Source organism: Ailuropoda melanoleuca, unplaced genomic scaffold, assembly GCF_002007445.2.
Source record: "Ailuropoda melanoleuca isolate Jingjing unplaced genomic scaffold, ASM200744v2 unplaced-scaffold1751, whole genome shotgun sequence".
NCBI lineage: Eukaryota > Metazoa > Chordata > Mammalia > Carnivora > Ursidae > Ailuropoda > Ailuropoda melanoleuca.
In genome coordinates, this window is record NW_023186626.1 from 1 (window position 1) to 10904 (window position 10904).

General features: G+C 54.8%; 1 protein-coding gene across 3 annotated transcripts; it reads right to left on the reverse strand.

The window, feature by feature from the left end:
* Positions 1–2092: 2092 nt before the first annotated feature.
* Positions 2093–10898, reverse strand: ZNF446 (zinc finger protein 446). Of its 3 annotated transcripts, XM_011234619.3 has the most exons (7): positions 8631–10898; positions 6980–7358; positions 6702–6903; positions 6331–6425; positions 4445–4529; positions 4140–4229; positions 2093–3998 (listed from the first exon to the last, which is right to left on the reverse strand). In XM_011234619.3, the coding sequence occupies exons 2-7, from the start codon at positions 7319–7321 to the stop codon at positions 3472–3474; spliced, it is 1341 nt and encodes a 446-aa protein (XP_011232921.1). In that variant the 5' UTR covers positions 7322–7358; positions 8631–10898; the 3' UTR covers positions 2093–3471. The 3 variants fall into 3 exon arrangements, with proteins under 3 accessions (XP_011232921.1, XP_019663387.1, XP_034506224.1); XM_019807828.2 differs by having other exon boundaries at positions 6980–10898; XM_034650333.1 differs by lacking the exon at positions 4445–4529 and having other exon boundaries at positions 6980–10898.
* Between the last annotated feature and the right edge of the window lie 6 nt (positions 10899–10904).

Here is a 10904-nt window from a genome sequence, read left to right on the forward strand (position 1 = left end):
TAAACTCGTGATTTAATCAAAAGCTTAGAGGCATTACAATTTCAAGCACTCTTTGAATGTTTGGAGACATTTAATCTCTTGAAAACTTCTTATTTTAAAATTATCCCTAGGATTTTATTTATGTTTTTGAGTGAGAGAGAGAGGGTGATTGAGTGAGCGGGAGGAAGAGCAGGGTGAAGGGACAAGCGGACTCTGTGCTGAGAGTGGAGCCCGACATGGGGCTCAGTCTCACAATGCTGAGATCATGGCCTGAGCCCAAACAAGCATTCCTTTTTGTTTGCACAGCCAGGAGTGGAATTGCCAAGTTAAGAGTATACATAGATTTAGCTGCAGTAGATACTGCCAAAGTTTTCTAAATTCATTTTCATTTATTTTTTCATCTCTTATTTTTAATAATTTTATTGAAAAACACTATCACCATGTTATTCCACACTCCATTCATCACTGGATGCAGGCCGGTTTTATCTTTTTGGCCATGACCAGTACTAAACCCATTAATGATACATGGTTGTACTACGTTTTCTTTTTTTTTTTTTTTAAAGATTTTATTTATTTATTTGACAGAGATAGAGACAGCCAGAGAGAGAGGGAACACAAGCAGGGGGAGTGGGAGAGGAAGAAGCAGGCTCATAGTGGAGGAGTCTGATGTGGGGCTCGATCCCATAAAGCCGGGATCACGCCCTGAGCCAAAGGCAGACGCTTTAACCGCTGTGCCACCCAGGCGCCCCTGTACTATGTTTTCTATGCTTTTTAACAAATTGCCACAAACTTAGTGGCTTAAAACAACATCCATTTATTAGCTCACCATTCTGTAGGTCACAAGTCTGGGAGACATTGGCTGGGTGGTCTCCTCAGAGTATCACAAAGCTGAAACCAAGACGTTGACTGGGCAAGGCTCTTATCTGGAAGACCTGGGAATTATCTGCTTCCAAGTCCAATCAAGTTGTTGGCAGATTGCAGTCCCTTGTGGTTGTAGGACTGAGGTCTCTGTTTCTTCGCTGGCTGTTATCCAGAGGTTGTTCTTACCTTCCAGGGGCCAGAGTCTGACTCCCTCTCTCTTCAAAGCCAGAATCCTTCTGGTCCATCGATCCTTCTCATGCTTCAACTCTATTTCTTTTTTTAAAAGATTTTATTTATTTATTTATTTATTTATTTATTTAGGACAGAGAGAGAGAGAGAGAGAGAGAGGTGGGGAGGGGCAGAGGGAGAAGCAGACTCCCCGCTGAGCATGGAGCCCGATGTGGGGGTCAATCCCAGGACCCCAAGATCATGACCTGACCCGAAGGCAAAATCTTCACCGACTGAGCCCCATCCTTCGACTCTTTTGGATTTCCTTTTCTGTCACCAGCCAGAGAAAACTCCCTGCTTTAGAAAGGCTCACGTGATTAGGCCACATCCACTGGGATCATCTCCCTGTTTTAAGATCAACCATGCCATATAACTCAACCCCATCACAAGAGTGAGAGCTTACCATATTCACAGGTTCCAGTTCTGAACTTCCTCACCAATACTTGTTATTATCAGGTTTTTTTTTAAGTTTATTTTTTTAGTAATCTCTACACCCAACGTGGGGCTCAAACCCCTCAAACCCATGACCTCGAGATCAAAAGTCACAAGCTCTTTCGACTGAGCCAGTCAAGTGCCCCTATAGTCAGAGTTTTTATTTGCTATTTTGAAGACTAAGCAATCCATCATATTATTAAAATTTGTATCTTAATTATTCCTGTTGGCCATGCTATGCATACCAAGTATAATGCCAGGAACAGGGTTTGTGAACATTGCAAGCCAGGCCCTGCCTTCACAGCACTGGTATTTCCCTGATTACTTCTGAGCATATATGTCTTTTCTAGTTTGTTAGGCCAGTCATGTTTCTTCTAATGTGTATTATGGATTCATAGCCTTTATCCATTTTTCTGTTAGGCTTTTAGTCATTTTTTTTCTTTTTAAAGATTTTATTTGTCAGGGGGAGAGAGAGCGAGCGTGCACTCGCGCACAAGCAGGCGAAGCGGCAGGCAGAGCAGGCAGAGGGAGAAGCAGGCTTCCCACTGAGCAAGGAGCCCTATGTGGCACTCAATCCCAGGACCCCGGGATCATGACCTGAGCCAAAGGCAGCCGCTTAACCGGCGAGCCACCCAGGCGTCCCTAGTCATTTTCTTATTGGAGTTAAAAAATATTTTCTGTTGAAGAATTGCTGGTGTTGTCGGGGGAGGGGAGGACTTGGAATTGGCTCAAGGAATCCAGTGTTGTTTAAGGCAAAAACAAAAGAAAAATCCCATGCTGTGTAAATGCAACGATCCCACTTGGGGAGACTACTCTAAGGGAAATAAGTAGAGCTGCACCCCGAGTGTATGTGCAGGAGTGTGTATCCCCGGTACTGGGTACCACGGGGTTGAACAATGAACTATCTGGGCTTGATAGAAATGACAGTGCCGGAGAGAAAATGGAATTTTGACCCAGGCACTAAAATGCATTTTAATAACAGGGAAATGAGGGGGTGAGAAGAACATGATATATACAGTGGCTCCACAAGAAGATTTATATGACGCCCGTACGTGTGAACTCCTGGGATAGTCACTGGCACGAGACAGTGGAACTCGGGGCCATTTCCCTTATCTTTGCTCTCTTGTAGATTTCAAATTTGTCTAAGTGAACACAAACTACTTTGAAATCACATGGCCTAAGTGGCATCCGTTTGTGAACCCTTTTCTCAGAGGCCACCCTCCTGTCCATCCATACTTGCAAAGGAAGTTCCTTTAGTGTCCACTCAAGCTGGGACTCAAGAGCTCAAAGGCCAAGGAGGCCAAGGAGTGACATGGGTGGCCAAGGAATACAGTAGGCCAGGAGACCAGGACTGCTGGCCCTTCTTGTGGCTCCAGCTGCTAGGCAGGAGTGGCGCTGCTGATATTCTGACCAGCAGAAAGCAGAGATCAGGATTCTTATCCAGAAACTTCCCATTATAAAAGTGGAGTTTTTAAAACATCTCAAATGTGGAAGGTCATTAGTTTCCCATCTGCCTACAAACAGAAGCCAGGCACACTCTCCTGAGCTTTCTGCAACTTCCACACCAAGACGTCAGGCCCAGAAGCGTCAGGAAGAGTGGAAAGGGGCCGTTTACGAGCACCCACCTGGGGCCAGTAAGGTCCCAGGGGCAGGGAGAGTCCTCAGCCTGTCAGCCTGCATGAGGTCACAGCCGGGGATCTCAGAGCTTGGAAGTCACCAGGCTTAGGCAGCGGATTGCAACCCAGGCCTCACCAGGTGGTGGGGGGGAGGGGCAGCTTCTTTTACTTACACCCAGGTGGCTGTTCTGGGGAGACTGAAACGGGGGCAGGGACCCTCCCAGGAACTCCGATTCACCAGTATCACAGACAGAGGCTGAGCAGCCCTGGGAAGGCTAGAGCCAGAGTACCGGGAACTGTGTCCAGACCCTAGAGGCTCCGAGGCCCCCAAGATGAGGTTGCCTTCTCGAGCCACTCATGGGGCTTCAGGCCGGTGGCTCTTCCTGTGGATGACCAGCTGGGACTTCCAGTCGAAGCCACGGCCGCAGTCTCCACAGAAGTGGCGCCGCTGGCCTGCGTGGCTTTTGCGGTGGATGACCAGCTGCGACTTCCAGCTGAAGCTGCGCCCGCACTCCTCACACGCATAGCTCCGGGGGCCTGGGAGCACACGCCGGGGGTGTCGGGCTGTGCCTGGCTCCCGGGAACCCTGTGGCAGCTTCTGGGCGCCTCCGACGGCCAGTGCCGGGGCCCGAGTACCCTGGCCATCTGCATGTGTCCGGTGGTGGATGACAAAGACTGATTTCCAGTCGAAGCCTCGGCCACACAGCTCACAGGTGTAAGGCTTCCTCTGCGGAGCACCAGGCTCCAGCCCTGCTCCCAGCACTGCCCTGGCAGACAGAGAGGCCCCAGACGGGCCCTCCCAGGTGACAGACCCTGGGCCCCGGGGTGGCTGTGCCTCTGGGCAGTGGGGTGGACCTTCGCAGTGGCTCTCACTCTCATCTCCTGGGGGAAAGAGAGGTGGCAGTCCCAGGTACCCCGGTGCCCTGGACCCTGGCCCACCCTCTCCCGCCAGGTGTGTGGGGTGGACATGCTCCCCCCCCCACCAGAGAACAGGTGGTTCAGGCCGCATGGAGAAGCTCTCACCTGGATGGAGGCTTCTTCGACCCTCTGTCCCTGAACGCAGTGCCTCTGGCTCCGACTCAGCCTGTGCCTCCGGCGGGGGGGCCGGTATCCCTGCCGGGGTGAGGGACAGTCAGGTAGCAGTCCTGGCATGGGGGCAGGTAAGGGACTCTTACGTATTAGGGGCAGGGGTGGGGGACAGGGTGCCCCCAGGTAACGAGCGGGAACTTGGGTAAGCACTGGGAGACGTGCACAGGAAAGGGCTGGGCAGTGAGCCCTATAACCAGTGGTATGCGGACACCAAAGGAGGGGTCATGGCTGGTCCTCACCCAGGGAGACCACCGTGCCATACTTCTCCAGCATTGCGTCCCAGTACAGTTCCTTCTGTGACGGGTCCAGTAGCCCCCACTCCTCCTGTGGGGATGTGGCCCATCACCCTTGGTGCCCGTCCAGCCCCATCCTCTGCCCCGCGCTGCAGTGCCCTACCCTGCCTGTGTCCCCTGGCCGCAGCTTTACTAATTACTTGAGGGAGCAGTCAAGTTACCAAAGCTCTTTTGCTCATTAAGGATGAAAGTTGGGGCGCCCGAGTGGCACAGTCGTTAAGCGTCTGCCTTCGGCTCAGCACGTGATCCCAGCGTTCTGGGATCAAGCCCCACATCAGGCTCCTCTATGAGGAGCCTGCTTCTTCCTCTCCCACTCCCCCTGCTTGTCTTCCCTCTCTTGCTGGCTGTCTCTCTCTGTCAAATAAATAAATAAAATCTTAAAAAAAAAAAAAAGATGAAAGTGAAAAGGGTGTGTGACGGTTGGGAAATAGGGCAGACAGGACCTGTCCTTCAGCTCACTGGCGGGATGCTGCTAGCACCTGTCCCCCTCAGAAGCCCCACTCCATATTCTAGCCAGACAGACTGAAGCTGAGAAGCCCCTGATGCATTCCGGGGGAAGCCTGGGTGGGGGTGGATATGACTGTCCCCACCTCCTTGCTTTGAACAGTGTGCTGCATTGAGAGCAAAAGGCCTGGGGACCCAAGGGGATCCAGCCACCTCTCCCCAAGCCCCTGGTTACAAAAGTAAAACAGATCCTCCTTGGAGGAGCTGCTGAGGGCCGTCAGCATCCCCAGATGTGGGGACCAGGCTGCGAGGAGGTTTAGGGCAGGAGGACTCACATTAGGACGTGCAGCCAAGCATCTCAGGGCTCAGATGATGTGTGTGGGTGGGGCGGCGGGCGGGCTCCTGCCTGTTGCCAGAGGGTGAGCTCTGGTGGTCGAAGCAGGGACCCTTGTGGACTTTAGCACTCCCTGTCCCTGGGTTCTGCTCTCCTTGCCTCCCAAATTCCCATCATCTGGGGCTTTGCTGGGGTGGGAAAAGTAGTCCTGACAGACAAACCACTGCAGGTCCAGCGACAGGGAGGTGGCAGCCACATGAAGCCACAGCTGGAATGCTGCTAGCTGGAGGTCAGAAGACTTCAGAGGGTGTGGTCTGCCCACCCCACTGTTTCCCACTGTGCCATCAGACTGTGGAGAGAGCCTGCAGGAATGTTGTAGCCTCCAAGCACATCTGAACCGGCTCTTCCACCGGGAACACTCCCCAGCGGAGTGGCTTAGGAGCAAAGTTGATGGGAGAGGACAGGACCCCTGCTGCCCACACTCAGGAAGCGAGCACTCCAGGTAGCAGGGGTCTCGGCGGAGCTTCCATGCCCAGCTGGCCGCAGCCCAGGGCTTGTTGGCCTCTGAAGAAAGCCCCAGGAAAGAGGTGGCTGCAGGTTATTTCCTGGCTATCTCCATTCTGATCTCTGGTGTGCTGGAGAGGCCAGGCTGTTGCTGGTGTTCAGGGTTTCTTGCCAAGGTTCATCATCTTGACCCCACACCGTGCACACTTGAGGGTTCAAACCCCCAAGTACCAGTTTAAGACTACTGGGTGCTTCAAAATCCCCGATTTCTCTGTAAATGAGAACGCCAACGCCAACCCCTACCAGTTCCAGTCACTCCAAACCAGATTCCATGGCCTGAGGCCCAAATTTCCCCCAATTTTAGAGAGACCACCAGCCTGTCCCTATCCCCCAGGACCTGCAGGAGGGGCCCTGATACCAACTCCATTTCTGGGCAGCAAAGAGCACAAAAGCTGCGAGCCGAGAGCCTGCAAAACTGACACAGCAGAGGAGCCCCCAAGGACACACTCCTCCTACTGGGTACCTGCACCTCCTACCTGGGGCTGCTTACCTGAATCCTGGGTGCGTGGAAGGATATGGAGGCTGCTTCCCGGTGTCCAGGGTGCCTCTCGCAGGACTGGGCTGGATTTGGGGGGTTGGAAGGTGCTAGGAAATGAGGCAGATGAGGGTCAGGGGCTGCTCACGTGAGCCACAGCAGGTGAGCTGGTGTCGGTGCTGCAGCCTTGGCTTTCCTCTGCCAGGAGGCAGGAGATTACTGTGTGTGCCAGTCACACGGCAGGCAGGCAGTCCGCCAGTCCTTTCCTCCTGCCTCCTGGGGACCCAGCTCTGCAGTCTGCAGTCCTTCCTGAGCCCTCATCCCATCTTGGGACATTGACATCCCCTCTGGGAGCACCCCAGACCTTGTGGGGCTCCCACTCTCACCCATCTCCTGCCCATCAGCATCTGGCTCCTCCTTCACACTGCAGCTAAGCTGGGCAGACCTCTCCATCTGGGTGTCCTGTGAGCCCTCCCCGGAGGTTGCCCTGAGGAGCTCCACTGTCGCTGAAGGGTGGGATCTCCCCAAGGACTCTTCTGTCTTCTGTGCTGATGGGAGCACCACTTGCTTCAGGACATGGGCTGTGATCTGAGGGGGAGAGGCAAGTCACAGGGGCTCTAGTTTTGCTCTGTCCCTCCAAGAAGCCAACGTTGGCCACACTCACCCAGCCCAGGAGCTGCCCAGGGTCATGCTGCAGGCCCTCGACCAGGGCTACAGCCTCCTCAGGGCTGCCTGGCCGCTGGCCCCGCACCCAGGCCTGAATCTCAGGAGGCAGTGTGCCCAAAAACTGCTCCAGCACCAGCAGCTCCAGGATCTGCTCCTTGGAGCATGCCTCTGGCCGCAGCCACTGCCGGCACAGCTCTCGAAGCCGGGCCAGGGCCTCACGGGGACCTGCCACCTCCTGGTAGCAGAATCCCCGGAAGCGCAGGCGTGCTGCCTCAGTCTCCTCCAGGATGGCCACGGGGTCCACAGAGGGCAGGCGTGGGGGGCCCAGTGGGGATGGCATTGTTGTAGGGTGTCTTCTTGTAGCCAGCAAGAGGGACCTGCAGGAAAGGAGGGATCAGGGTGCGGGCTAAGAGACCATGGCTAGGGTAGGGCAGACAGGCCCAGCCCAGGGAGCTGAGGCTCAGGGAGGGAGGACCCTGGCACAGGGATGCACGAGATTGGGAAGGCTTTGTGGAGGGAGGGGTCACGGGAGCTGGCTGCTGACAGGAACTGAAGGCAGAAAGAAGCCTTGTGGATGAATGCTTTGTTTCCAGGAAACCGCAGGAGATGATGAAAAGGTAGGCAAAAGGAGTCATCGCAGGCTTCCAGGGTCTGACTCAGGAGCCAGGGAAAGTGACCGGCAGGAGGCGGAGGGACAGGGAGCCAGGGACCAGGTGAGGCCATCATCCCTGGTGAGCAGGCGCAGTGAAGGTGGGAGGAGGCAGCAGTAGGACACCGGGCCGAGCTGGGCTATGGTGGAGTGTGTGTCCCCACGATCTCCAGGACATCGGGACATGTTGACTGAAGTGCGCACCCTGAGGGGCCGGCTAGAAGCATGAGGCACGTGTGTGCCATGGGTCGAGGCTGGGGCTGCGTGTACTCCAAGACACCGTGCTCGCTGACCCCAGCGAACTAATGACTCAGAGCGCCCCGAACCGGAAAATGTGACAAGCACAACAAAACAAAGCTACGAGTTGCGTGGAGTCGTGAGCGAACACTGTGTCCCGGCCGTCAAGAGGGTCTGCAATGAAACAAGCCCAGCTGGGGGACCTGTTAGGCCATCTAGACCAGGCCCGATCCCCTAGAGTGCGTCTCCTAAAAGGGAGGGGGAAGACGAGGTCTCGTCAGAGGACGGGGAACACGGTGCTGGGCGCAGGAAGGGCCGGGCAGAGGCCAGGAGCTGGAGCGCGCAGCGCGTCGGGAGGTAGGCGGGGTGCTGGGCGCGCAGGGCGGCCCGGTCTCCAGGGCCGGGAAAAAGCCGCGCCCAGCCCAGCCCAAGCTCAACTCCACCGCGGCGCGGACGCAGGGACGCCGCTTCTGGTAGGGGCCCCGCCTCCCCGCCCCTCTGCGCGTTGCCATGGCAACTCCGCCCCGGCGAATCACGCGCCTGCGGGGCAGGTACCGCCCCCCTCCCTTCGGACTACGTTTCCCGTGAGACTCAGCAAGCAAGGACGGGCGCGGCCTCCGCCAGCGGATGCTCATTTCCAAAGGCCTCTCACGACTGAGAAGAGCTCTGTTCCTTTTAGAGAAATCTGAAGAGTAGCAGAGGTGGGGGACTCCCTCCCCTCACTAGCGACCGCTCTTCCTTTGCATCCGAGCCCTAGACTCACCAACGGCCGTGACGGACGGTATGTGAGAATCCTGCGCATGTGCACAATGGACCCGGCGCCTATTGGCAAGTGAGGTGGGGGAGGAGCGTGACCTTACGGCCATTCAGAGCTGGCACCCCACCGAGGCCCCTCCCCAGCGTTCCTCCAGACGCTTAGCTCTAGCCGCTGAGCAGTACGCTTGATAATCACTAGAGGATACGCGCCCGCCTCCCTCGGTTTCCAAGGCAACGGCCAGAGCGTCGCCCGGTCCTCCTGGAGGCCGGAAGTGACGGCTGCTGTAGCGTAGTTCGGCCGAGACTCGCCTCCGGGTGGTCCCAGGAGGAAGCGGGATACGGCCCGGAAGGCGGGCCTCATCGTGGACTTTCTCCACCAACCCCGGGAAGGATTCCAGCGAGGATGGTGCTGGGGTCCTTCATTCGACCTCTGCTGAGCGCCCCACGGACATGGAAGACAGGGACCAGGGTGGGCACTCGTTTACACATGACGAAACTGTCCCATGATTTAAACCCTCAGTCTCAGACATGTTCTCAGATGTCAGTACTGCAAAGTGAGGGATGAAGGTTTTTGTCCAGGTCAGGGGACGCTGCTAACCTTTTACACCGGGTACCAGAATGAGTAAGAGAGATCTTCAGTTTATCTCAGTAGGCAAGAATGTGGGAAGGGGTGCTTTGCTCCCAGAAACCAAGTAGCTGGATCATGGCTTCTTCAATACTAAATTGCATATGTGTGTTTTGATTTCTTGTGATACCTAGTAATCCCTAGGGGCCAGCACTCAATGAAGAGCAGTGGTCTTACTGATTGGAAGCTGTGAGCATCTGCATGACTGGGGCCTGTCAACTCTTCTATGTGTCATCAGACTGAGCTGTTTTGGGGAGGCGACTTAGATTGCTTCTCTGGAAGTGTATGGTTTCCCCAGAAATGACGTCCACCATCCACTGTATGGGGAGAGCTGGTGCTCTAATAGCTTTAGTAACTCTCCCCCAGGCATCTTTGTTTAGGTCTCCTCTCCCTGGGGGCTACTGGTTTGCAAGCCTTCTGGAGTTCTGCAATATAAGCCTGGTGGGACCTCAATCCGCTTCCCCCAGTGCCAAATCAATATTTGCCTTTCTCTAAATCTGAGAAAGATCCCACATCTGCATCTGCTTCTAGTTCCAGAATGCCATTGCTGTTGACCCGTTTCACCATACTCAGTCTTGTGGGTTTGTATTTTTAAACTCTCATCTCTGTAGCTTCAGTGGGTTTCTGAACCAAGTGAAATGCATGTGTTCACACTACCATCTTGCCCCAGAGAGCTCAAAGGCACTTTTACACTCAGCCTGCTCAGGATCAAGAGAAGAACTAGCCAAACAGGACAAGGCTCAACATGACCACAGAAGTTTAGGGGAGGGCAGTGTAAGGCCCAAGACATGGAGAAAGGCAGGTTACAGTTCCTGTAAGACTTCAGTATGGGCCACTGATCAGTCCTAGGTACTGGGAGGGGAGGATTTGAGAAGGGTAGAGGAAGTGAGGCATAGCAGGGGCCAAGCACACAGGTCGGAAGGAGCTCAATGAAGTGTGGAGGAGAATCGTGGGGAGATGGCTTAGGACGTCAGACCCAGCTCAAGGGGTCATTAGAGCTCCAGAAACTTCAGTCCAAGATGCAGAAAAGGTTGCATATAATTTGGGTACCCACTTGCTATTTGACAGTTGCATTTGGCCCTGAATCCCATGGGCTCCCAAGAGCTATCAGTGAGAGTAGAGGTTTGTCTGCATTTCACAGCTGTTCAGATGGAGAGTGGCAAGCTCATGGTGCCATTCTAAGGGAAGGTAAGATGGGGATGAGGCCAGAGTGTGTACCAGAGCAGAGGAGAAAGGATGAGTCCAGGAGGGGTGAACAGTGGCTCAGAGGCCTGGCACAGAGAATCTGAATTGAATGGTCTCTGGGAGCGGATCCAGCAAGACTCCTCTCCTTGCAGGAATTGTGACATTCCAGAATAAAAGGCCTGGCACTGCTGGAAGGAAGTGAGAATGGGAGGGCGATATGTCTGTGGTCTTAGTATATGACACATACCTGCCAAATCTTGGAGGTCGTGGGACTAGAGGACCCACCGCCTGGAGTCAATCTGGCCACTATTGATGGCTCCTGCCTAGATTCACTGGCCTGGATCCACAAAGACTCAATATGAAGTCTTGTCTGGGGCCACCCCGGGCTATCCACCCTGCCTAGATCTCCTGGGCTGACCCCATACCTCTGGCTGCCAAGGGGATAACAGGTATTGTAGACACTCAGCGGGC